Source organism: Molothrus aeneus, chromosome 2 (assembly GCF_037042795.1).
Source record: "Molothrus aeneus isolate 106 chromosome 2, BPBGC_Maene_1.0, whole genome shotgun sequence".
Taxonomy (NCBI): Eukaryota; Metazoa; Chordata; class Aves; order Passeriformes; family Icteridae; genus Molothrus; species Molothrus aeneus.
In genome coordinates, this window is record NC_089647.1 from 25707725 (window position 1) to 25734371 (window position 26647).

General features: G+C 47.3%; 1 protein-coding gene across 1 annotated transcript; it reads right to left on the reverse strand.

Annotated features, from left to right (window-relative positions):
* Positions 1–3170: 3170 nt before the first annotated feature.
* Positions 3171–26647, reverse strand: HGD (homogentisate 1,2-dioxygenase). The gene is made up of 14 exons (XM_066569501.1): positions 26633–26647; positions 21383–21454; positions 18421–18509; positions 16644–16749; positions 14418–14477; positions 13854–13945; positions 13240–13274; positions 12023–12102; positions 11792–11891; positions 9338–9462; positions 8655–8759; positions 7386–7512; positions 3892–4073; positions 3171–3302 (listed from the first exon to the last, which is right to left on the reverse strand). Exons 1-14 carry the CDS (start codon positions 26645–26647, stop codon positions 3171–3173), a joined length of 1320 nt encoding a protein of 439 aa, XP_066425598.1.

Consider the following 26647-nt stretch of genomic DNA (forward strand, 5'->3'; position numbering starts at 1 on the left):
CCAGAATTTCCACTAATTCTGTGGTTCCTGTGAATGGGAGACAAGAAGTGTAAGATAAGGATTTTTACTTTGACACTGGCTATCTTGTAGTACAGGAGAGTACTATAAGACAGTACTCCTGTATTAGAACAGGAGAGTACTAGTCCCCTGTAAGAGGGCTATGTTCCAAAAAAAAAAATCCACTACCAAGCATAACTGAATCTTATGCCTGCAAAGATGCCCTTTCTGTTTATTCTTACAAGAACAAGAGCTTTTCCTGCCGAGATCAACTAGTATAGAGGACTCTGGAATTGTTACTGACAATGTACTGAGATAAGAGTGCAAAGAAAAGATTTTTGATGCATACTTGAATTTTTACATGGCCTGTAGGTGCCATCATGTTCCAAACAACCCTCATTGTTCAGGGACTAGTTTCTTCCCAGGCACTGAGGTTCATACCAGAAGCTCAGTCTGATACAAAAGTTGAAAAATTCCCTTTGCCTGCTGGGAAAGCAGCTAATGTGAAGTCAGCAAAAACAGGTCTACTGCATCCTTTCTTTCCCTGCATGATGAAGATGTAAATGTGGGCCATTGCAGTCACTCTCCAGCAGAGTGAGTTGATGAGCTTTTCCATATAATCACTAAGTGGCTGAGGTTGGAAGGGACCTCTGGAGGTCATCTGGGTCCTACCCTCTGCTCCAGTAGGGCCATCTAAAGTGGGTTGTCCAGGACCACGTATGTACAGGTGGCTTTTGACTATCTCTAGAGATGAAGACTGTAACTTCCTGAGCAACCTGTGCCCATGCTCAGTCACCCTCACAGTAAAATCACTCACTGTGTGGGTTCTTTTTGATATGGGTTTGTTGCTTGGGTTTTTTGTTTGTTTGTTTGTGGGGGGGGTTGTTTTGTTGTGTTTTGGTTTTTTGTTTGGTTGGGATTTTTTTTGTTGTTTTTTGCTTTTTTTTCTTTTTTGGTTTTGTTTTTTTTTTTCTTTTTTTTTTTAATTAATTTTTTAAAAGTCTTTCCTATTGCAGCTCTTTTTGTGTGGGCCATGAAACATTCAGGCTGTGTGGAGCTTGGCACTAATGCTTTGTACAGAAACTGGACTAGTCAGTGCTAGGTTTTAGATTCCCATGTGTGCTCCCAGCAACCCTTTTGCATCAGTTTCTGCAGCTTGTTCTGCTAGTTTAACTAAAGCAAACCCATATTATTCTCTGCAGAATAGCTCCTAAAAGACTGTCACAAATGATATTACAAGATAAGGCTGTGGACCAGTGCAGAGAGGCATCAGTGCATGGAGAGAGTGATATTTAGGGAAAGAAATAATTGCTTGTCTGAGCATGCTAAATTAGCTATTCTTGCTGCCACAAACTAATTTGATCTCCCAGGACCCATTTCCTCAGCTAATTGGAACTTGAGTTGCCACACATGTAAATTCTCCCTTGCAGCTGTATTTGTTTCAGGCCAGCTGAGCAAATGCTTCAGGATGGGTTGTGGATGAGCACAGCGCCTCTGGTCTTTTAGGGCAGTGTTGGATTGATGCTCGTGGCACCTGCTACAGCCCTTTCCTTTCCAGCCCTGAGTCTCTGATGCTACATCCCTGCAGATTTGACCATGGTACTTGGGGAAAGGCTGCCCTACTTTTATCTCTTGTTATTTCCAGAACTCTCCAAGCTGTTTTCTTGCTAGGAATGAGCATGCCGTGCTGCTGGAGATGGGGTTGATGTTTGGAGCAGTGGTGCTGGGTGCAGTGAGGAAGGAGAGAGAAGTTTCCCTTCAGATATCTAGGGTGGAGGTAGGAAAGTGAATGTGCCTTGTGGAATTTTACCCTTAACTGATGTGTTACTACACCATATATGCTTTGGTGATGTGTCTGTACGAGAGAAATTCAAGCCTGTAGGTCACTGGATGATAATTAAGATCCCAAACAGAAAACAAGCTCTTCCCGTCTGCCTGTGAAACATTTAGACCTTATTTATCCCTGAATCAGTCTGATTAAATCAGCTTCTCTGGCAAATTGATTCTCCCAAATGTCCTTTTCTGAATTGGCTATTTTAGAGTAAACGTCTCCGTGTAGATTTTATAATACTTTGCTCAAAGCTGATGCCTTTTTTTTACCCCAAGGACCTGGTGCAGATCCAAAACTGATGATGGATGTAACTGACTGATAACTGCGTGTCACAGGTCTACATTTCCTTCTCTTTGGGAAAATTGCTTCTCTGGGGAAGTAAGAAACAAAAATCTGGTGGCACCAAGTTTAGAAACTTCCACGTGGGTATGTGCTAAAGTACAGGCCTGAAGTGTGGGGTGCCTGGGCTGTGCTCCTGGTTCCCACTCTACTTGGGGCTTTGCTTGCTCCCTCCACCTGTGGAATTCACCAGCTGGGGGTGAGGCTTGTGTACTCCAATCAATGTTGAGGTCTCCCATGGTGTCTGCAGTTTAGCTTTTTTCCAGGTACCTTCCCAGGAACAAATGCTTGGACTAGCCAGAGAAGCCCTTTCACATTTGCTATGCTGTAGATTAGCACAGAACTAGGGAGAGAATTTGTCAAGTGCTGACAAACAAGTCGATACTGCAGGATGGCCAGTGTGGAATAGAAACTTTCCCTCACTTAGCAGTGAAGTGCTTTGGGTTCTCCAACCTTTATCATTTGTGGTCTACTTTTCTGACAACCAAGTCTTTCCTTGGCAGCCCTCCATGGATGAGCAGGTTGAAGTGGCTTGCTCTGATAGTGGGCTTAGGCCTGCTAGAGCCTTCATCTCTGTTTATAAAGCTCTTCCCATACAGACAGCTTACAATGCTTTATCACTCCCTAGCTTCTCACACTGGGTTGTATTTTCAGGAGGCCCTGTGAATGGGAGCTAGCTGGCATCTCATGTCCACACAAGGTGCAGCTTTCACACCAGCTCCATGTGGTGAGAGCCACACAACTATTTCAGTTTCAACATGTCACCAGGAAAGCTTTAATTGGATACTTGAAAGTTAAGAGTAATGATGGATGTTACTGCATTTCCCATGTTACTTAGGGATGTAGGTTTTTGTGGCTCAGTGGCTGGTGGAAGTGCCGTTCTGTGCTGGAGCATTCTGCACTGCCCGAGTTGACTGTGCCATCACACATAGGTATGCTGGATTTCCATGAATGCCTTTCCATGAGTGCCTTCACTCATGTTGCGTGCAGCAAGCGCTTCCCTTTACTTGCATTTAGGGTTGAAATGGCTTTTCAGAGGTTCCCAGCACTTGTAGTAGTTTTTATCTAGGCGATTTGAGGTCTGGAGGCCCCATTTCGTGACAGCAAGGCTGAGGGATGATTCAAACATGAAGGCCTGTTGGGAAGAGGAAAGGTAGGTTAGGGTAAAAGGAAAATTTTAAATCCAGGCAAGGTGTCTGCTCTACCACAAACAGGATTTGTGTACATGGTCCAGTATTTCCAGGTTCTCTCTTCAGCCTGACCAACTTGGGGAGAATACTCTTCAGATCTGTCAATGCAATACTGGAATTAGTCTCAGGAGTGACTTTGGACTCCCTGCCTGCCTAGGAAAGCCAGGTTGTTCCAAAAGCTCTAGTTCAAGGTCTGTTGATGATCATCATTAGATCTTAGGGGGTAGAGACAGGAGGACAGTCAGGGTGTTTGCTTCTTTGCCCATAGGCTAAGACAAAAATGAAATTCCCAGCTTCCTGCTCAGGCAGCAGTACACGTGGGTAGATGATCAAAGCTGCCTGGCACTGGATGTCTCCAGGGGAGGTCCTGGGAGCTGAGCAGTGCTCATTGGTAAGGGAGCCGAATGCTGCAGCAGTTGGGTCCAAGTACTTTTCCAGCTTGCCAGCAAGAAGTGACAGTACTAGGCTTTAGTTTAAAAGTGGGCACTATGCCATGCTCTACTCCAACTCTTATGAGCTCCCTTGGCTCCTTACCATGGTCCCGTCTGCGACCCGCTCTGGCTCCAGCTTGGCCTTGCTCGCCTTCTCAAAGCAGTCAGCATCTGGCCCATGAGGGGTCATCATGCTGTGCAAGCTGCCGCCTCCCGGCTGGAAACCTTCCTCCTTTGCTTCATAGTGGCCTTTGATGAGCCCCATGAACTCACTCATACAGTTCCCTGCAGGAGGCAAAGAGGAAAGGCTGCAAAGAACGGTGCTTGGGAGGGATCACAGACAGGCTGTGAGCTCCTTGAAACCCATGAGCTAAGCTGGGCCAAGCAGAGGGTGGAGTGGAAGTTTCCAGACAGGGTATCATGCTGGGGACATCAGGGATCCTACAGGCAATGCTTGTAAAATTGTACAGGATTTTACTTCCTGAATTCAGAAACAGAGCTCCCTGATGAAGGATGTTCATTAGAAATTACCTTAATGAAGGGGCTTCCATCATCAATCCCTAAATGATGTTGGTAGACCTGTGCTTTTCCTGCCATCTTGAGCTGTGTTAGTAACACACCTGCATAAGGACTGCATGGCGTAACCTGATTTTGCAGACTGGGATGAGGGATTGTAAGGCATTGGAAAGAAGTTCTGTATAATCATCCCTGTGTTACAGACACAATATACCTGATCAACAGTCTTATGAGAGAGTTTGCTCTGCTGTCCCAGGTTATAAGCAGGAAATTATTTTGATAATCCTCTTCTACCACCTCTAGTACAGTCAGGCACTTCACTACCTTATGCTTTTAATTCATGCATTATCTGACTATTTCTCTACATCCACTGTATGCCCAAAGACAAGGAGCCAAATTCTGTCCTTCCCTGAGGAAGAATAACTTCCAGTAGACCCTCTGAAACCACTAGAGTAACATACCACTAACTTAGGCAAGGATGGTTATATCTAATTGTTCAGTACTTACTGAGTTATGCTCCCTGTGAGGAAACTATTTAACACTGTCATCCAAGCTTTCAGCTTTCCTACACCTGATGTGACTAAACAATATGGCAACTTTCTGCTCAGCAGTTAGTTTTTGCAAAACCAGGACATGCTTCCCTAGCTATTTTATATATAGCCCTTTTTAACCACTAGTTCAATCTTTGTTAAGGACAATCCAGAGTCTGAAATGTTTAACAGCAAAACTAATTTAGCTCAAAGCAGGGTTGGCCTATATATATATGCAAACATTCATTAATTTTCATTCCAAGTTGTCAGTGTCTCATGTAGGACTGGATAGTTACAAGATTTTCATTGAACCTGTTCATGTACTGCACTTGACGCATTTAAACTGCAGTACAGACCCTGAGAGCTGGATGGCCAATTCGTCTGCAACAGAAATTTTAATATCTCTGAGGAAGACTGGGCAGGCAAGTAGGAAACCAGCCTGGAACTTAGGAGATGAGCAGAGTCCAGTCTCTTTTTCACTTGCAAATTTCATATGTGAACCCAAACAACGTAGGTTTACCTCCCTTCCCTGTTACTTAAATAGTGTTGTCTACATGCAGGATGTTGTGAAGTAAAAATCTCTTAGTGGCCAGTAGGTATTAAGGACCCACCACCATGAGAATCACATAAACACTGTCTCAGACAGAATTTATATATGCCCCGGGTATAAAAAGTGTATCAGAGATTTTCAGTCAAGGTTCAGAAGTACTTAGGAGTAATTCACAGCCTCTAAGGATGTAAATGCAGCCAGGAGAAGTCAGTATGTACAAGCTGTACAACCCCCTTAGTATGTGAAATTGTTATGGTGTCTAAGAGGAATACTTTTGAAACACCATTGCTATACTTGGAACAAAGTTAATGAAATATAACTCCTGAGTGCATCAAAATTCTCTGAACACAGGCTTTCCACTGCACCTGAGGAGAGGAGGCAACAAAGGATTTCTAGCAAGCAAAATAAGCCTCTGGTGAAATACTTGGAGAGAAGGGAGTTCAGCAGAACTGAACTTGTTGGAACTTCTACCCCAGAGTTGCTCAGTCCTGCTATTCCTCTCTTAATGCAACAACAATCTTGTCACAGCACTAATTGCAGAAGGAATTAACATGTGCAGTGTCTTGATAGTTGACAATCACAATGTCTGCCTTACTCACTCAATCTTTTCCTCTCCATGGCTGGGGTAGAGCAGACAACCAACCTACTCATCATGAATTTAGTGCTCCAGCTTATGGCATAGGTGCTGTGGTCAAGTGAGTAGCTATGGCAGTCACAGCTGTCCTCATGGGTGCTCAATAGAAGGAGAGCTCTTTCTGCCTTTTAGCACAGAAGAAGCAAAGTTGAACAACTTCATATTTGTTATGGCTCACATTGCATCTGTGTAAAATTAGCACAGCTCTGCTGATGAGCAATAACTTCATTGTAGTTAACCAGCAGTGTGTCTCACCTCTTAGGGTCTAGGAAAAGTGTCTTGGCACTATCCTAGTCAGTCAGGAGATGTGTTTGCCTGTCACCCTCATTATTGCAAATGAAAGCAGAATGACAGGGCAGGACTTTGCCTGTGGGATTTACTCAGATGACTGCAGAGCTGCCTGCTATGTTTGCAAGTGCCACTAATTCTGCTGGCCTCCAAAATGCTTGGAAGTAATTTAAGTGGCAGAAGGAACTGGCTGTTAAACTGTGGTTAGTAAGCGTGCAGAAATCCTCTCAGCACTTCAAAGTGACCACAGCATGGTCACCTGATATCTTCTGGGATGGAGCCTGTTAGCTGTTGATGTAAGGGGTGCTGGATGCCCGCACTTTCCCCCTCAATCTCACAGAGAAGGATGTCTCATCCTCTCCCTGGAAAGGCAGTCCCATGTCAGGAATTGGATTTCTACCATGTATTCAATGCAAAATGTTGCCATGCTCTGCCAAGACGAAGCCAAAAAATTGCCAAAAAGAAACCAGGTCTGCAGATGGCAACCAAATCCAAAAAATATCAACCAACTCCCTGCCTGAGAAACCAATTCCTCATCACTGGCTTCTTAAATGTGAGCAATACCTCCATCACTGTGCAGGAGGTGAAGAAGGGCTGTGGAGAGCCAATTCCCTCCTTTGCTGTAACTCTGATCTCACCATACAAGTGCCAGCTCTACACCCCTCTGGGCTTCTCACCGCTTGTAATATGATATTTCCCTTTCTCCTGTTCTTTATCTATGTACTCTAATGAGATATTAAGTGATTCATGGCTGGCTGGCAGGACAGTATCTGACTCATTTGTACAATGCCAAGTTCAATATGCACCCAAGCTCTCTGGGAGCCCCTCAAGTACAGATACATACACCTATGCAGAAGCAATGGCCCATCACTCTGAGTTTTTGTGAGATGCTTTAAATAGGAACATCTTTGGATTTGTCCATTTTCCAGGGAGGACTGTCTGACTCCAAGAAGCTGACTAACTGAGCCAAGGACAACAAACCAGACTGCTGCTTCCCTGTGCATGCTCTCAAACAAATGGGGACTTGTTTCTTTCCTGCAGCGCTGGGCTCAGGCCCAGCCGGGGCAGCACAGACGTACGGTGGTAGTAGGGGGGGCGGAAGGTGTTGTTGGCCACCCCCCAGCGTGGGGGGAATATGACAAAGTCAGCGAGTGCCACGCCAGCACGGGTCGTCTTGGCTGTCAGGACAGTGAAGATGGAAGGATCCTGGAAAAAAGCAAAGCAAAAAAGAATGAAATGGAGCAGGGCTCAGAGCTGTCTGCTCAGGTCACCCGGGTGGTAAAGCTGACTGATACAGCCTCTCCCTTGCCTAAACGCTTTTGTCACCTGCACCTGATAGTGTGGATGAGATGTGGCCCTGGGGGACAGCACTCAATTCCATGCTGTACAGGGAGGACAAGAAATGGGTCTGGATGGTTCTTCCTTTGAACAGCTTAGACAATCCTTCCCATCCTGGCCCTCGTAGCTGGCAGCATAGATGAGGAGGGTGGACAACACTGCAAGATGAGGTACTGCAATTCCAGGAGCAGACTCCAACAGTCCTACCACAAAACCACACCTTTTCCTTAGCCAGTTATGGAGGACAGGAACATCCTGCTAGAGGCATTTAGCCTCATGGCCCTCTTAGTTTACAAATGGAGAAGAAATTGCAGAGAAATTGGGGCTTGTTGAAATCTCTAATCCAGTAAAATGATTTTCTGGGCTTTGATTCCAAACCTGTCCTTCCCCTGGCGGATTTTTCTGGAGTTTTAAACAATACTTTCTGTTGGTTTTCTCACTAGAAATGCTCCAGTCTCCCTTGCACACCCATTTGCATTGCTGTGGGCATCTCTCCCACTGGACTGGTTTCTTTTTTAGATGAGTTGCTTACATTAGTTTTGGCCTTAGTTATTTTCCATAAAATCTAGAAATTATTGCAATAAAAGCTGCCAGCCCTTCAAAATGAAATTCAGTGCTGGACTCAGAGGAACCAGAGGAAGGCGCCTGTCCAATAGCAAGAAATAAATCAAGGCAAGAATTTGAAGCAACGGTGCTTTTGCTGAGTTGCACAGTGTATGTTGGCATCAGTATTCATTCCTCCTCCAGGGCTCAGAAATTCTATGCTAAGCTGCACAGAGCTGTTTAAGAAGCTGATCAACCTCCAGTTATGTCTTTGTACCACAAAAAAGGATGTCTTCTCCTATGAAATCTTGGTTTGGACCCACGGAAAGCAGCACAAAAGATTTCACACTGTTTCTTAAAGCACAACATATTTTCTAAGAGGCACAGAGCCCCTGGAGCTCAGGGTGGGTTTGGGTGGTATGGTAGCCACAAAATTTTGTTTTGCCTTGCCCAGTTCCAGAACTTACCGCGTGGTCAAAAGCAACAGCATTAATGACCATGAATTTTTCCAGGTGGTATTTGTATGGTGTGTAGTTCCCATGCCAAGCTACAACATTGTAGGGGGAGTAATCCTAGCAAAGCAAAGAGATAGAGGATTACCACATACAGCCTCCCACCATGCTGCACGCGTGCAGGATGCTGCTCTTTCCCAAGTGAAAAGTGGGCTTAGTACTGATTAGAGGTACACTGGCAGCTCTTTAAGCACAGCCCAGTGTTGTGAGGATGAGGTTTTCCTTAGCATTTCTTCTTGGTGAACCTCAGCCTTCCCTCTGGGGTTTGATCTCTTAGAGCTTTTGAGTGTTCAGGCAGTGTTTGGGCAAGGCCAGCTGCAACACCAGCTCTGGTAAGGAAACTCTGGATTTTGACAGTGGCACTAGCTCCTTATTTCTGTGTTGTCAGTATAAACCTATGGAGGCAAAGACCACTGTTGAGTTTTTGGACAACCAAGTCTTCACAAACACTTTTTTCCCAAACTGAGGATCCTCAGCTGGGAAAATGAATGACCCAAGAAGACAGGGGCTCAGTTCTGCTCCACATAAGTGAGCAGGACCTTGTGAGATGACATCCCTTCTACTGAGCTGCATATCCCAGGCCATGCACTGGCAGTCACTGCCCTTCAGTGTTACCTGTTCTCCCAGGGCCTCCTCACCTGCTGGGCTGCAAACAGCTTGCCCTGGTACTTGCTGATCACTGTGTAGCCCCCTGGCACCTGGCGGTCCTCGTACCACGCCACAGGCACCAAGAAGTCACGTGGGTTGGCCAGGCCATTGGCTCCTGGGAAAGAAGGACGAAAGGTGACAAAGCTCTTTGGGCAATCTGCTAGGGAAGTGAGAGGCTAGTACGATTTCCTGGCTTTGTGGGTGCCTTTCTGTGTTATGAATGACCCAACTGCTTCTTGGCCCACCATGAAACCTGAAATAGTTGTGTACTTCTTGTGCTCCTATGAGTAGGTGATTGTAATTCATCCTAGCATTCAAGTCCGTGCTCCCTTTGTGACTAAGAGTGGTCCCACCAGTTGCCTTCTGAACAAGATTAGTACGTCATCCTCAATTAAAGGCATGTAACAACCAGGAATTAAGTGAAAAATGGAGGATGTATTGCTCTCTGTTCCTGGACATCCTGCTGACAGGATGCTTAGCCATGCAGAAGTTACAAGGCGTGTCACGAGGGGGCCAAATGCATTTCTGAATGCTAACAAAGAGAGCAATAAAATAGTGATACCTACAGACTCAGGGCATACTGAGGGGTTGCTTAATGTGAAGAGTGCATTTTCAAAGTGCAAAGCACCATATGGGTGCTGGAGCATTCTTCTCCTCGTTAGTATTATTGTTACAAAGTGGTTTTGAATTTCTTGGATAAAAATGCAGACATTACTACCTGCTGCTAAGGTTTAACAGTCACTGCTTTTCTCCAGCTGTCACTTTTTTCAAGTGAAAAGTGAAGTTAAAATAAAGTAAGACTGAAATACAAAGGATCTTGGTCTCTGAGGGGAAGGCGGGTAGATGGTGAGAAGAGGAGCTCTTATAATTACCACCTCCTGAAAAGGTTTACAGGCAAGTGCAGACTTTTTCTTTTCTCCAGAAAGTAAGCCTTATAATAGGTTCCTGCCTTCTGAAGACAAAAAAAAAACCCAAAAAACCCCAAACCAAAATCCAAAAGAAAGTCTAACTGTGTCTGAAAAACTAGCTAATGGGAAAACTTATTACAAACAGGCTGGGCAACCATATCAATAATCAAGTGGAGCAGGCACAGATAAGTGGAGGATGGCAGAAAGCTGCAGCTGACTAAAAGGCAAGCTGCTGAAAAAACACTGTAGGCTCCATGTGGAAAATTATGTGCCCAGAATGTCACACAGAAGAGATGCTCAAGTGGGGTTCCACTGAACAGCTGCAGATTGGGTTGGTTCTCCACTGAAAGAAGGACCAGCTTCACTTTCACCATGGCTGTGAGATACAAATGCCCCTGAATGCAGATGTGCCACACCAAGCTTGTTACTGATTGATAATACCAGTTAATTTACTTACTACCATTTAATTTACTAGATGACATGGCTTGTCATCTAGATCACACTGAGAGCTAAAAATATCTAATGGGGAAAAAAACCCCAATCCAACCTAAAACTAAACAACCAACCCCAAAACACCAGTCTGAAAGTGGAGAACTGTTGGCTCTGGTTTTGTAGTTATTTTAGCTGTTAAAAGAGGAGTTTCACTTCCCTTCCCTGGGACAATCTTAGTAGAAGCAACCAGGAGGTGTTTTTCTCAGCAAGAAAAATTTGGAGACCAGTACCCAAGGGATGAGGAAGGTGACATAACCTGAGCTGAGCACTGCCAGAAAGCTGGGCAGCAGGCCTTCAGATGCTGTGTCCCCTTGCAATATCTTTGTCATGGCAGCAAGAGGCTGTGCCTTCAGGATCTGTGACTCTGCACAGAGCAGAAGGCATCTGGCACAGAGGATCTGTGATTTCTGAGAGCTAGACCTGCACTCAGTGAAAGCAGATCCTCCCCAGATCCACCACACAGGGATGTGAATGTCTTGCTTGTCCAAGTCCTGTGCTGCTCATTTTATTGGTTTCTAATTCTCCAGGGGAAGCAGTTTCTGACACTAAAGCACTCTAGAGATCCAAGGTTCCTCTGTTAACAGAAGCAGGGGGGAAAAAACCACTTGATTAAATCTAAAATGGGCCTTCAGGAATATGTCATTTTCAGTTGCCTCTGAAATCTGCCCTTTCTTTTACCAGGAAAATTCTCTCCTAGCACTCCAGTTTATGCCATTTCTGTAAGTATGAGGCATCAGTGGTGATGGCCTCTTGGGTTTCTTTTGGTAGGAGCAGCTTCAGAGCCAACAGATGGGGACACGCTGACCAGAACTGAAAAGATAACAAGAGGAAAGAGGGTGGGGGATAAATGATCCCTTCAGTGGCAGGGGAATCTCTGGACGACTAGTGTGTCACATTTTTTTGGGCTATTCTGGGAAATAACAGTGCTGGAATGAAAAGCATCTTTGTGAAGGAGCATGTGCATGGGAGGATGTGATGGATTTGGGCTTGTACTTCATGCCTGTCCCTATGGAATTCACTGTAGGCGTAACAGGAGATCATTACCAATGGGTCCCAGGTCAGGCAGCTCGAAGTGTGCCCCATACACCTCCAGGATGTAGCCTCTGGTCTCCCCAAACACCTCCACACTGAAACGCATTCCTTGCTGGAAAATAAAGAAAGATACTAAGATCCTCCCAGGACTTTGCTGACAAACCATCAGCAGCTGAGTGCAGGAGTTGGCTTGCTCCAACCTCTGGCTCTGAGCTCTGAATGCAAGGTGCATTCAGCCCTTACCTGGATGACACAGATTTCATTGGGCTCCACTAGCATCTTCCCAAACTCAGTTGTGATGAGCAGTTTTCCTTGCTGGGGCACTGTGGAAGCAAAATGCAGGCAGAAGAGCTGAAGTAGCGTGGTGACTGCCACCTTCTCTCTCCCTGTCAGAGCACCCAGGCTCCAAGGAAGAGCAATGGGCCCTTCTTGGCACAGCTACAAAGGGAGTCTGGGCTCCCAAGCAGACTCTTGCAGCAGAGAGCCCTGCACTGAGGTGAAGCTTCCTGATCAGCTCCATCATGCCCATGTCACAGAAGCTACTTGTATGAGCCAAAACTTCGTGGCCCCTTGGTGTAAGGTTTGCACCACAGTCCAAATAAATGGGATTTGATACATTTGGGTCCATACCTCTCTGTCTCACAGTCTTCATACAAAACAGTGCACGTACCCATCTTTGTCAGGACTGTGGCAGTGTGAGATGTCTGGGAATAGCTGCTTCCTGAGGGTAGAAGCAATACTCTGCTAACATCTGCATTGTTTTCCATGACTGTTCTGGCACAGGAGAGCTCGCTTTTTGACTTGAAAAACTAGCAGATTTACAAAACCTGCCCTGGCACTTTTACTTCACAGTAGTGAGGGAGGTGAGTGAGAACAATTTAATAGCTATTTGATGGAACAAATGTTCCTGTTGGTGTCCCGAAGGCATTCCTGTTCCTCATTCAAGAAAGATACAAGCAAATATCTGCCTTCTGATACCACTCAGAATATTTTTCAGCATGTGTGGACTTTATGTGTCAACCTCCACACTCACTGTGGCAGTCTGGTTGCCTGAGGCTGGCACAGCATGGGAGCTAAGCTGCCGTGCCAAATAATATTGGGCTAAAGCAAAAAAGGCATCCAACTGTAAGTTGTTCTGAAATCCTGAGGTTTATGATTTCCAGAAAACCTCTGCCTGTGGCGTGTCTAATACCAGTCTGGGGAGCCCTGGGAAATGGTCCCTGAGCACCATGGCGAGGAAGCTGGGCCACTGCTCAAAAAGCTGAGGTCTGGCACAGGAGCAGTGCAACTCGCCCAGCTTTAGCCAAGCTGGTGCCAGAACACCAAATCTACATGACATGGGGGTGAAGCCAACCCTCTCCTCCAAATCTTGGCCCCAGGCTCTGGAAGAACAGAGGCAGGCAGGTGGTAGCCCAGGTAGAACCACCTGGAGGAAAAAAGAAGCCAAAGCATCAACTCACCTATCAGGAAGTCACCATCGGAATTATAAAGGCATCTAAAGAAAAAGGGAAACAGTAAGGTTAAGGTGCTATAAACCCCATGCATTTGTGCACACCACAGCCACAGCTGGGAGACTGACATGGCAGAGTTTCACAAATTCACAGGATATTCTGATTTGGAAGGGACCCACAAGGATCATCAAATCCAACGCTTAAGTAAATGGCCCAGCCTGGAAGCAGGATGTTCTCTGACCTCTGCCAGGTCCCTGCCTTTTTACTCATGGGCACATCAGCTATTGTAAGCTGGGGAGTGGGGCTGATTTCCCCCCTGAGCCATTGCAGGGAGCAGCAGTGCCTGCTGCATGTGTGTTGAATTCTGAGGAGCAGCTAGAGGACCTAAATCCAAGACACTTCCTCTTGCTGCACCCCTATGTCCAGCTGCCTACTTCTCTTGGTGGTTCCTCACCCACTCCTCCAGTGTTTGGCCACAGAGCACAACCCACTGTGGACATGGAGAACACGTTTGCCTGTGCACACAGGAACACAGGACATACAGGGATGTGGGAGCTGGACTCCAGTGGGTGGCAGACAGACAGCCTGGAGCAGCCTGAGCCACCAGCACAGCAGGCACTGACCTGTCAGTCATGGAGGTGTTGCAGACAAAAATATGGACGGCGATGCCATTGCGTCCTCTGGGCTCACCAGCACCACACAGGGTGTGCAGTCCCTGCAGGCAAACCCGAGGCACCAGGAGTGAGCAGAAGGCACGGGAGCAGGGGCAGCCCTCTTTCCTCCCCTCACCCCACCCTCTTGCTGGGTCTCACCTCCTCTCTCACTTCCCACACTGCCACCAGCCTTTCTCTGTGTGGCCTTTTGCCAAATGCGTTGGATTCTTTTTAATATAATAAGGGTTTCTTAAAATCCATGTAAGCTGGTGTTTTCCAGCCAAGGGTCTGGGGAAAACTGAGGGCTGGAGCTTTTTTCTTTCTTAAGAGTTCCTTGAAAGTCAATGAAAAAAATCAAGCCCACTGCCAGTTGCTTGAAATCTGCAATCCTCTCCCCTCCCATAGATGCTCTGCAAGCCCAGTGGTTTCAAAACTGCCAATATTACCCCAGTTCTGAGCATGTTGTGTGCCCTGCCACCCCCTGAGGGGAAACAGAGATGGAGGATGCCCAGGTGCCCTGGTTCCCCAACTTACGCTCACAAAGTCCATCTTATTCTGAGGGGCTTTGGGAATCTCAAAAGGTTTCCATCGCAGCTAGATTGCAGCAAATGAAAAACAAGAAGGAGGTGCCAGTGATCAGAACACAAATGGTGGTAATTCAAAAGAAAGTAGACCCCTGTCCTCCCCCTGCTTCTCCTTGCTGAGGTAGCTCTCTCTTTCCTCTCTTTCCTCTCTCCTCGTTGCCTTGATCATCTGGTTTCCAAGTGGTTTTGTTGTTGCTGTGGTTTTTTTAATCTAAAAATATTATTTGGGGGGCTTTTAAAATTTTTAATCATCATTTTGTAAAGTAATTGGCAGGCCTGTGTAGTGCCAAGGTCAAAAAATCCTATTTAAAATCTGTCTCTATTAATAACAACACTTTTGAGAGTAAAGAAATTAAGATAAGCCAGCTTTCCACAGTCAAATTGCTATGGTCCTGTGCTCCATGCTAAATGATTCAGTCCTTCTGTGACCCAAACATGACATTTTTTTTTGCTCCACCTCATTTTCCCCACATCCAAAGCAGAAATAACTCTGCCTGCATGAGCAGGAGCCATGAGCAGCACTAATTACTTCTTGCAAAGGCTATCGAGGTGCTCAGGCAGAAAGTACCCAAGGCAGAAAGTGCCAGAGGAGTCCAAAATATTTGTTGGATTTGAATCCACCTGCATCCTCTCACAAGAAGTTCCACAGTTTATATTTGTCTGGAGCTTTTTTGTTTGGTTGGTTTGTTTTCGTTTGGTTGGTTTTTTACTGTGACATTTGTTATTGGTATTTGTTTTTTCCCTGCCTATCAATCATAGCTTCCCTTTGTAATCTCTGTTCCAGTCTGCAGAGCTTTCTTCTGTTTCAGCATTTCTTGCTCAGATGCCACCCCATATTTTTTCATCACGTTTGACTCCTTTTCAGTTTTGTCATCTTTTATAATTCTGCCATCGTCCTTGGGTAATTTTAAAGGGTCATTTTCCCCATTGACTTCAATGGACTTTGCATAAGGTGCCTCCATATGGCATCTTTTAGATGGATGAGAATCGCTGAAGCTCCTTAAGTACCTGGGTGAAACACAAAGCATTTCAGGGAAGAGTAGATGCTGTCCAGCAAACTGAACCTTGTCTCTGGCTTTGCTTCAGAGAGGATAAGAAGGAAAGCAGGAAGGTGGCTCCCACTTACTGCCAGGAAATAACTCTTCTGGGTTTGATGGTTGCCATTGAAAGTGGCAAGAGAGGGAGTGGGCAGGAGCTTTGCTGCTGTTTCCTTAGACAAAAAAAAGTACTACACATAAATGGTTTCACATGCTTGAGAGCTGGGCATCTTGGAATTACTGTAATCATAAATTATCATAAAGGTGCTAAAGGACATCAAGGATGGATGAGGTGATAACAGAAGTCATTGGAGCTTTATCTGGGAAGGAGCACCAAAGGCATGTAAATATGAGCCTGTCACTGCTCCTTGGTCAATGGCTGGAAAACATATTCCAGCAGAACCGGGAAATTATTTAGACAAATGGTGAGGCTGCCGGGAGGCTGGAAATTAGCTAATCATGATGCATCAAAGGGCAAAACCTGAGAGAAGTGAAAACCAATGACCATGAGATGATGCTGAGAGGAGAACGGCAACAGATTAGCAAAACCAAATGTTCTGGGGCTGGCAGGGAAGAAATCATGATTAAAGACAATGGCAAGGCTGCAACAGAGGAAGACAAATGCTATCTCTCTGTTTGACTCTCCAGAATGAAGCGAGATTTCCCACGAGGGCAGCAGAGAAATGGGCTGGCAGCCAGCAGCCTCTCCAAAAGCACAGGGAGGGACAGGATGGATGGCAGAGACATGCAGCTGCTCTGCTGGCTGAGCTGGGGCACGAGAATTTCATGGGGGACACTGAAGGAGAAGAGAGAGCAGATTAAAAGGTGGCCAGCAGGAGCCCCCAGGGGAGATGCCAGGTAGCACAGATCTAATCCTGTGGCACTGTAGCCCTGCTGGGAAGCAGGACAAGGATCTGTCAAGATGGGAAGCAACAAGCATGGAGGGCTGTCCTTCCTTGGGTGACCGTGGGGAGGAACAATGGACAGGTGGCAAACAAGACCCTGCTTTTGAATTGGTCAGACGCCCAGGACCCCATGGCTCCCTCAGACCTCTTGCAACTCAGTGCCTTTGCACTTCTTGTTAGTTTGACATTTGACTGAACTCCTGGCAGGACCAGGGCTCCTTCCAGCACGGTTACCTGGTTGGGGTCAGGCTCAATTTCATCCCAGTCGTGTGTCAAGTGGCCCTCCTCGAGAGGTTTGAAGGGTTTGTGGCAGACTGAAGGCAGGATTCGATACAGCCAGCTACAAACAAGGAAAACACCTGAATTAGCCTGGGGAAGAGGTTAAACCCTCTGGGTGGCTGCTGGCTGATTGAGCTCCTAGAATAATATTTACATGGGTGGCAACTGGAACAAGAGGTTTATTAAATATCAAATTAGTAATATTAATATTAGGATTACATAGCAAACAACAGCTCACAGCCAGAGGTTTCCAGAGAGATGGCTTTTATTATGGGCTCTAAATACAAACATGTCCTGCTTTATATAGGTAAATGCCTATGTGTATTTATGTGTAATTACTTACATCTACATTACCACATATGCATATAAAAAAATAAAGATACAGCTTTTTCTGTTGCTGAAATACAGCAATCTCACAGTTGGAAAAAGAATCTTGTTTAAAAGAGCTATAAAGCAGCTCAGACAAGGCAGGGATGAGCAGTGTCCAATGGAAAGAACAGAGGAGCTCTCTGGAGACAGCCTGTATCTGAATTTGGATGCATTACAAAAAGTAGCATCCCTTGCTTGGCCATGCCCATGCAGCAAAGGCCAGAGTTTTATGTGATGTTTCCTGCTGCTGTAGGCGGTCCCCTATGCCTCTGTCTCTGCCTGGGACTGTCACTCTCCTTCCTTGCAGCCTGCAGGGGCTGTGGGCCCTGCCAGCACTGCCACTCCAGCATCCACACACCCTGCATGCTGCAGCCAAGCCCAAAGCCCAAAGCTGGGCTTTCAGTCAGGTGAGAGAGCAGAGGTGATCAGAAAAGCCTGAGCTAGGCAGGGCAGCCCATGCTTTTGATGTGCTAACAGTGGTGGTTGCAGTTTGGGCAAGTGGGAGAGGGGAGGAGGGAGCTCTCCCTTGAGAGCTTGAAAAATTCCATCAAGGACAACTTCGTGCAGCAAACAATGATTCATCCCTTTCCCACGCACACTGAGAGCTGGCACCAGCCTGGAGAGCAGAGGCATCTCAGATGATGCATTTGCCTTTCATTTGAACAAGCAGCAAAAGGGACAGAAGAGCCACAGTGGGAGAAGCATAAAGAGAAACCCATCTTCTGCAATCTGGTTATGGCTGGAGCATGACAGCCGGGACAGAGCTCTGGGAAGCTTGCTGCTGGCTGGAACAAGCTGTTCCCAGCACTGCTGAGGTGTTAGAGATCATGCTGGGTCCTGGCACTTTTCTGAGGCCCTGGGCAGCCCCAAAATGGGAACAGACTGATCTAGCAGCTCACTGGCCCCAACCAGTGTACAGGAACATCCCTTAGGAGGAAAGAACCTTTCTCAGAGGCTTGGCTTTGACACTGTGCATCATCGATTGCTCACCAGGGCCAGGGGTGATCTTTACTAAGAAGCAACAGGGCTGAAACCCTGAGGTTGTTTCACACAGCACACATAACCCATTCAGGACTCCATAGTCCCTCTGAACATCCCCCTTCCTCCTCATCTTGCTCAGAAAAACACTTTATTTCCCACCCCAACCACTCCTTGCTCAGCATTTTTTTAACCCACTTTCCCCACCAAAGCCTTTCCTCTCCTCACCCGTGGTCTTCTGTCCTTGGCCCTTTCCCAGAGCACAGCAGAGGTTTTTTACCTTTCTGGGCTTTCAGAAAGCAGTGCTGGCACCGAGGCAGCCTCTCCATTGCTCCCCAGAGCTCACCCCAGTGCCACATCCCCCCCAGTGCCGGGGTCACAGTACCTTCTCCTGTTGGTGGCCCGGGGGCAGGTGAAGGCAGAGCCCGAGAGCTGCTCCGCGTACAGGCCGTAGGGACACACCTGGGGGTTGTTCTGCAGGGGGGACAAGGAAAAAGAAGGAGTGAGAGGCAGTGGCATGGAACTTGGCTCTGAAGCCTCCAGCAGAGCACTGAGCTGGGCACCCTGATGCTGTAGGGTGCTGTGCTCTCCTGAGGCTGTGCTTCACCTCCAGTACTTGTGTGTTCTTGCTCCTCTGAGGCACCAGCCAGACCCCAAACACCATTCCCACACACCACAGAAGTGCCCTAGGGAGTCAGCACAGCCACTGAGGCTGCAATAGAGTAAGCTGCAAGGGGCAGTGCTGCACAGGGTTAGAAACAGGGAATTATCAGGGAAAAGGAAATAATTCCCAGTGAATACAGACTGAAAAGCACACTGGTGTTGAGCACAAACTTTTCACAGACCAAATGTTCAGAGGGGTTACCCCAGAGCATCATGTCTGGCTGCCTTTCCAAAAGGCTAATCAAGACACAGAGGCTGAATGCACTGAATCCTCCCTTCTCCTGCCCTCTGCCTACAGAGCCAGTGCTCAGAGCAGGCATTTTGGTGTCTTACTGCTTCCTCCTGACAGTGCTGCTTGCTGCCCAAAAGCATCAGTGACCCGTGTAGGAGCCTTTGCTTTCCTGCAGGGTTTCTGCACAGTGAGAGTCCTCCTTTGGAGTACAAAGGGGGCATTTCCCCCTTTGCAGAGCCGTGGGTACAACTAGCACAGGTTTTAGCAACCCTTATGAGTCCTTAAGTGGAGGACAGATTCCTCCTTTTCAGGGAACAGAAACTAAGCATTTTGATCTAAGTAGGCCACCATCTATTTGTTTGAGATCAGCAAGAAGCAAAGACATCCAAGAACTGCAGGGAACACCCCAGTGGGACAGTCGTACACCATTTGCTATCCCATCTCCCTCCTGCAAGGTCTACTATAGCATCCTGTATCCTGCTGCTGAGCAGAGCAGCCATCCATACAGCATCAAACCCTGCCCTGAGAGGTGGGCAGAGGGGAGAGCTAAAGCTCTCTGAGTGTGTGTAGCATCCAGCCCTCCAGCTCCATCTTGTCAGTACGGGTATGCAGTGAAGCAGGGGGATCAATAACCCTTGGAATTTTTAACTTAGCCAGCACTACTGCAGATGCCAGTCTTATAAATACTGCATCAGAGAAAGGATCCGCTCCTGGGACTGAAAATCTTTTTTGTCTAACTTGTTTTCAGATTTTTCTATTAACTCTTTTGATACAGAGTCCACACTCTGTCCCGATGAGAGCACCTCAGCCAGGAGCTGGAGGAGTCTGCTCTGCAAAGTGGTGCTGCTGTGGAAATCCTCAAAGAGCACATCAGCTACATCCCACTGCCTTTTCAGCAGTCACTATTATTGATCTGCCAGTTTTAAGTGCCTCTATCTTACCTTTTTTCTAGCCAGCCTCAGTAACAAGACACTGCACCAGCCAAACTACCAGCCTGAACCAGCACAGCAGTTTGTCTTTCTTGTGAGCACACCGTGGGCTGCCATGCAGACCTAGGGGACATTTGCATTTACCATGTCCCTGTGTTGTGTGTTCGTGTCCTCAGTGGCACAAACATGCAAAATATCAGAACTGGGAAAATCCAGGAAACTCACGAAAAGCAAAAGTTGAAAAGGTCTCCATTTGACCTTAATTCTACTGGCCTCTCTGCATAGATGGGGAAGGGGAGCACCAAGGGATGTAACTGGCAATTAGAAATTAATTGGTAATGAATTAGAATTAATTGGTAATTAATCCTAGAATGGTTTGGATTGGAAGGGACCCTAAACCAACTTGCCCTGGACAGGGTCACTTCCCACTTGACCCTGCTGTTTAAAGCCCCATCCAACCTGATCTACAACATTTTCAGGGATGGGCAATCCACAGCTTCTCTGGACAATCTGTGCCAGTGTTGCACCATTCTCATAGCAAAGAATTTCTTCTTAATATCTAATCTAAGCCTGTCTTCTTTTGGGTTAACGCCATTCTCCCTTGTCCTATCCACTACATGCCCTTGTGAAAAGTCCCCCTGCAGATCTCTTGTAGCCCCATTTGGGTACTGGAAGGTGCTATAAAATCTCCCAGGAGCTTTCCCTTCTCCAGACTGAACAGCCCCAACCCTCTAAGCCTGTCTTCATAGCAGATGCGCTGCCATCCAAGTCCCAAGATTACAGGGGACCCAAGGGGAGCCACAGGCAGTCTCAGAGTGTGTGCTGGTGTAAAGGAGACCAGCACAAAGGGAGCTGAGAGAGGTTTAATTCTTCAGGGGCTCATTCTCACCTTTGGGCACCAAGAGGAGAGCACCACATGGGTTGCAATGCCTTCCCTTAAAACAGAATGACCCCATATCATTTATTTGCATCAAACATGTTCAGAAGTTACTTTTAAAAATGAATCTGTCAGTTTATTACTACAGGTATTTATTCATGTCCCCTCCCTACAAAGAAGCTTCTCCCTTGCCAAAGACTTGTATGTCAGCTTCACTGAACCCCATTGCTACAGAAGGTGTGAAATCTGCCTCTCCTGCATGAGCATATCTCTCTGCCAATCTTCAAAGTTCTGCTCTGGTTTAATCCAGAGCTGGTGGCTTCCTTCTCAGTGTGGCTGAGCCACTTGTATTTTTTTTCCTTTAGGAAAAAACCCCTGTGGCTGAGCAGAGGTAATTTAGGCAGGTCTTAACACCCAAGGTGAAACTTGGAAGCTCACAAATAACTTAAAAATAGAAAGTATTAATGGAAATCTTTTGTTCTGAATTCTGCCAGAATCTTATTATTCCAGTCTTGTATAAAGAAGACTCCCGGAAATTTTTATGGTGGCAGAGAGAAAGGAAACATGCTTAGATGAAAAGAAGCCAAAGGATTAGATATTCACTCAAGACTGCATTTTGATAAAGCACTTAAAAAACCCTCAGTACCTGTCCCTCTGGTAAAGCTCCTGGACAGCGTGGATCCTCAGAAGCATGTTCATTCCCAAATCCCGACATGTACTGTAAAATAAACCACACAGCTCATCACTGTTTTGAAAACACAATCAAAACCTCTCCCAACCACCCACCCATTGCTTTCCCATGCATTTTTCCAGGCTCTTTGTATGCATTGAGACTTTCTCAAGTGATCTGCTTGCATGTTGCCACAGACCATTTTCACGACTCCTGGATTTGCTTCATTAGCTAACCGTGTGCTGGGCTGGGAAGCACAGACAGGAATTGCTCTCCTAAGACTGCACAGCATTCTGCTCCATAAAGGTACTTGAGAAATTACCCAAATATCACATATACTGTCAGACTCAAGGACAACAGGGTGATGGATAGGAAGAACTGTGCATCAACATTATGGATGTATGCTAGCACCATTCACATTCAATCTGACTTTGCTTCAATCATGGCTGTTCCAAAATCTCCAGAATGCCTTGCAAATTTGTTCACTGGGTCCTCAGATTCTTAGAGAATTAACCTGGGAATCATTTGGTTGGCATGCCTTGTGATAAATCCCTATGCTCAAAGAAAAGGTCAGGATGTAGAAGGGATGAGGGATGAAGGGAAACACAGCCAAGTTAAACTGTGTCACTGATCTGTCCTAAAAAAGCGTTGTCCTGTTGGGCATGAACTGTCCACCATGGTAGTAAGCAAGAATTAATCCATTACTGGATGATTGTTGGGGTCTCTAGAGCAGTGAATTCCCAAGAGACCCACAGATGGAACAGACATGGCCAGCTGTCACGGTCTGAGCATGGCTAAAAGCCACAGGATAGAGTGGGTGCAGATCCTGGCTTTGCAGCATGGGGAAAAGCCCTGCAGAAAGCCTGAGACACATAAGGGAAGCAGAATAACAGAGACCTTGGCTTTGCACTGTCAGAAATGTAAACACATTCCCTTCAGATGCTGCAGGAAGCCACAGAGCAGCTCTGTTGAACTCTGTGTGAACGCAGAGGTGTTTCTTGGCAGCGACTGGCGGTTCAGCCCCGTGGCCTGGGAGGGAGTTAAATATTAATGCTGCCCTCTAACAACTGCAGGAGTAGCGGGGCTGCTCATCAGCCTTCAGACAGCAGTGCCAGGATGGCAAAGCCCAGGAGCCCTCAGGCTTGGCTGCCACACATCCTGGCTGTCCCCAGCACTGAGCAGCCCTGGCAGGCACAGGGACCTTCCTCAGTGAGGTATGGCCCCCCGGGAGGCACAGATCTCAGATTAAAATGGACAGACCTGGTTATAGAAGCCCCTACAACCTGGTTTATTTTATATATAGCATTACAGTCCCTGGATTATTCCCCCCAGGGGTGCTCAACTTGGGCAATTTGCAGCCTCCTTATAATTTTCCCAGTGTAGGAGACACTCAGAGAGCAAGCCTGAAACCTCCTGAGCAATCATGTGTTTTCCTCAGGCTCCTTTCAGCGACCTGTAAGAGAAGACCATTCCCAGGGGGCCCAGGCTGGCTGGAAGCCCTCCTCAGCCTGAACCTGAAAACATCCTGGTTTCCCTCGGTTCAGGGAGGATATATCTCTCGTCTTGTAAATGAATATACATCGTTAGGAGCTGCTCTCCGCTGGGTTCTGCAAGAAGCACATTGATATGCAAAGCAGTAGGTCACCTAAGCAGCCTTGGCAAATGTATTGTATTGGAACATTCCCCCCGCCCCGTTTTTCTTCCCCCCTCCCTTCTTTTGAGCGGAAATGCAGCAACATCTGATGGGACTGCAGCAGTTCCAGAATTAACTGAGACTTCCACACTGCATCCTCCTTTACCTCCTTTACAGAGGTTGTCCGAGCATTCGCCTTCGGGGCAGCCCTGGTGAAAAGGGGAGAAAAGAGGGAAGAGGACGAAGAAGGAACAAGCTGATTTTCTGGAAGCACAGCCAGCAAGATTTGACAGGCTCTGCTGAATGCTGATGGAGGGCTGGGAGGGGACAGCCACCCTCCGAAGAGGGTTCGTGTACCTGGCAAGCATCGTGTGCTCCCTGGCAGCCGCTGCCACACTGCTGGGGCGAGGGGGAAAGGAGGCACAGAGATTTTGTTGTGACAAATCCGTCCCTTGTCCTTCAGGCTAAAAAGCTGGAGACCTGCACATCTGAACTGTCTATCCACATCCCCAAAAGTCCTCTGCTTGCTGGGCCAGAGGGAAGAAAGAAAACCAACTCGGCAGCAAGAAGCTGCTCTGTGCCCGCGCTGGTGCTGCAGCGCACAGCGATGCCGGGGGCACTTCCCACTGGGCTGGGAGAGATGCTGGGATGCAGAGCTGCTGCCTTCCCCAGCTGCACCAGGGGCTGCAGGGGGTGGCACTGCCCCACTGCCTCTGGAGTGGCAGCAGAAGCTGCTGCATCATTGTTTGGTCAAATAAATTCTTTCTTGCCAAGAAAAAAAAAAAAAAAGGAGAATTCTCAGGTAACTGCATTGAGGGCTGAAAAAAAGACATTGGCAGGACTGCAGCCACTGGAGGGGAGACGCCTTGCTGGTGATTTATCACCCTGAGCGTGGCTCCAAGACTCTTGCCTAGAGATTGCATGTGGCTTTTCTTATTCCGTTTCATTTTCTCTTTCCCCGGCGCATACCTCAGAGAAGCTTCTCTCCTCTACATGCCCATAGGGAGTTGGTGTCAAACATTATCTGGGCTCCCAAAAAGCTGTGCCACATGTGCTCCCTGCATGCCTTGGAATCATCATGCGCCAGGGCTCTGGGGCACCATGCAGGGACCCTGCTGATACAGGCTGGGTGGGAGCAGTGGTGAAGGGGCCAGGCACATCACAGCTTTTCTCCCTTCCAGCCCTCCAAGCCTGTGACATGTAGCCAAAAGTATTATTCTTAGTATTTATTATTTATTATTTATCTACCTCCCACCTCTCATTTCCCAGTTTGTGTTGCACAAGGTGCCCCCAAGCCAAGGGAAATGATCTCTTTCTGCCTGCCCAGTGGCAGACCATCCTTCCTGGGCTGAAAAATCTGTGAAAATAGAACCCAACCGTTCTCTGTGAAGTGGTACCATGACTTGAGTCCCAGAGCACTTTCCCCTACATGTCTGCTTGCCCTCTACATTTCCTAGGTAAGTTATAGAAATGTCCAGGCTAGGTAGGTTGATGGGCACTATTGTAATTGAGCAGCTGGTTTCTCTGTTACACAAAATAGTCTCTGTGGTTCTTTGTTTTCAGCCCTGCTTTTAACTACTGTTGTTATTTTGTTCAAGATCCTGTAGATTTTTATGCCAACAGGACCTTAGGTATTCATCTGACTCCACTTTGGTTTTTGTTTTGTAGTTTTTCGATAAAATGAGAGAGATAAAAGCCCAGCACAGCATAAAAAATTCAGCGTAGCTCATTGATTGGAATAACTGGGATGTAAAGCAGAGTGCTCGCAATGGGTGTCATGCTCTGACCTATAAACCATAACCTTTTGTTCTCCAGATTAGACAGCAGGCATGGGAAAAATGCATTTGAAGTCTGAACACATAGTCTGCAAAGTAATTAAGACCCTTCTTCAAACACTGCATAATATATTTCTCTATCAGCTCCTGCTGCAGGACACAGGGAAACAACATTCCTCTCTCAACAAGAAACATGGCACTTTTTATCAGCTCAGTCCAGTTAGCCCTGGAGTGTTTAACACAAATGCAGAAACATTGACATGAGCATCTGGGGCAATGAGCAGAGCAGGTCTGTCACCCTCTGTGTGGGGCTCCACAGCCTCCTGGCAGGCTGAAGCCAAAGCACACAAACCAGAGCTCTGCCCTGGTGCTGCAGGGCCAATATCTCCAGAAGAAACTGCCACCTCCCCTGACATTTCAACATCCCTGTGCTCCAAAAGTGCTGGAGATGGTCCAGGGCCAGACCTTTCCTGAAAGGACCTGCTCAGCTCTAGGCTGGGACATGACACTCTGCAGACAGCAGGAGAGAGGGATGGATGCCAGGGAGTGGAGAAGAAGGGTAAACCAACAGTTTTGGAGGAGAGTTGCCAAGAGAGGGTGAAGCAGGTGAGGTGATGACAGGGTGGGGGCACGTGTGATGTCCCAAAGAGGAGCTGCTGGCAGAGCAGCCTGTTCCCATGAGCAGCTCCAGGCAGACCCACACTCAGCCTGCAGCCACAGCCACAATGGCCAACAAGGTGTTAGGGCTGCGAGGAGTGAGGCAAAAATGGACATGGAAGATGCAGTCACAGCCATGACATGAATCAGCTGGATCCTCATCTGGAATGGTGCAGGGACAAGGCTGCCCTGCTGCTGAAAGAGGATGGTGAGGGCTGGGAAGTGTCATGGACAGGCAGGGAAGAAGCATGGTGAAATCCTACTGTTTGAGGAGACAGGACTCCTCAGAGGGGAATGAGCACTGTAAGAGCACTGTGTAAAATAATGAGCATTATTTTAGAGAAGGTGGGGAAGGAGCACACTCATGTATCTCCAGAACTAGAAACAGGCTTAGTAACAATAACATCCCAAAAGTCCAGGGAGAAATTTGATGATGCTACACAAGTTCCTGAGACTCACCATGTCCTGGGGTAAGGCCTTGCCACTCCTGCGTGCTGCAGCAGCTCATGCACCCCAGTGGCCCTGGGGCAGCTGGGCCCCCACGACAGTGGTGAGGTACTGATGAGATTCAGGGTTGCAAGACTCGTGTTCCTGTGCTTGAGCCACAAACCTGCCCTATCACACCCTTCTCACAGAGCTTCCCTGTGCTCTGGCAAATGGTGCAAGGAAAGCTCCCGCCAGCTGCTCTGCTGGGGCTTGAAGAGGTGGGCATGGCCACAGCCTGGTTGCTCCAGGGTACCCTGCAAGGGGTACTGAGGAACAGCCCTGAATGGAGCCGCTCCCCGGGCCTGCCAGGGAAGATGGCGGCCAGGATTGCAACATCTGGGCAGATGTTGCCAGCCAGATTTCATAGGCTGAGGGGGAAACACCCCCTGGCACACAGGACAGGAGGAGGGGCACATGCCGAGCATGGGGAAAGGACAACTCCCACCATGAAGAGGTCCTGACCAAGAATGATTTCCAAAGGAAGCGAAGAGGGAGAGAAATGCTTATTTATAGATTAAACACAGCAAAATACTTCATCCCAAGAAAGCTTTAAAAACACACCTTGACACACAAAAGAGGGGCACAATAAAATGAAACAGCTCCAAAAAATTAATGTGAGCAGAGAAAGGGTTTCTACAGCCAGCACTGGTGGGTTCCAGGCACCCAACCTCTTACCTGCAGGCCCGTCAT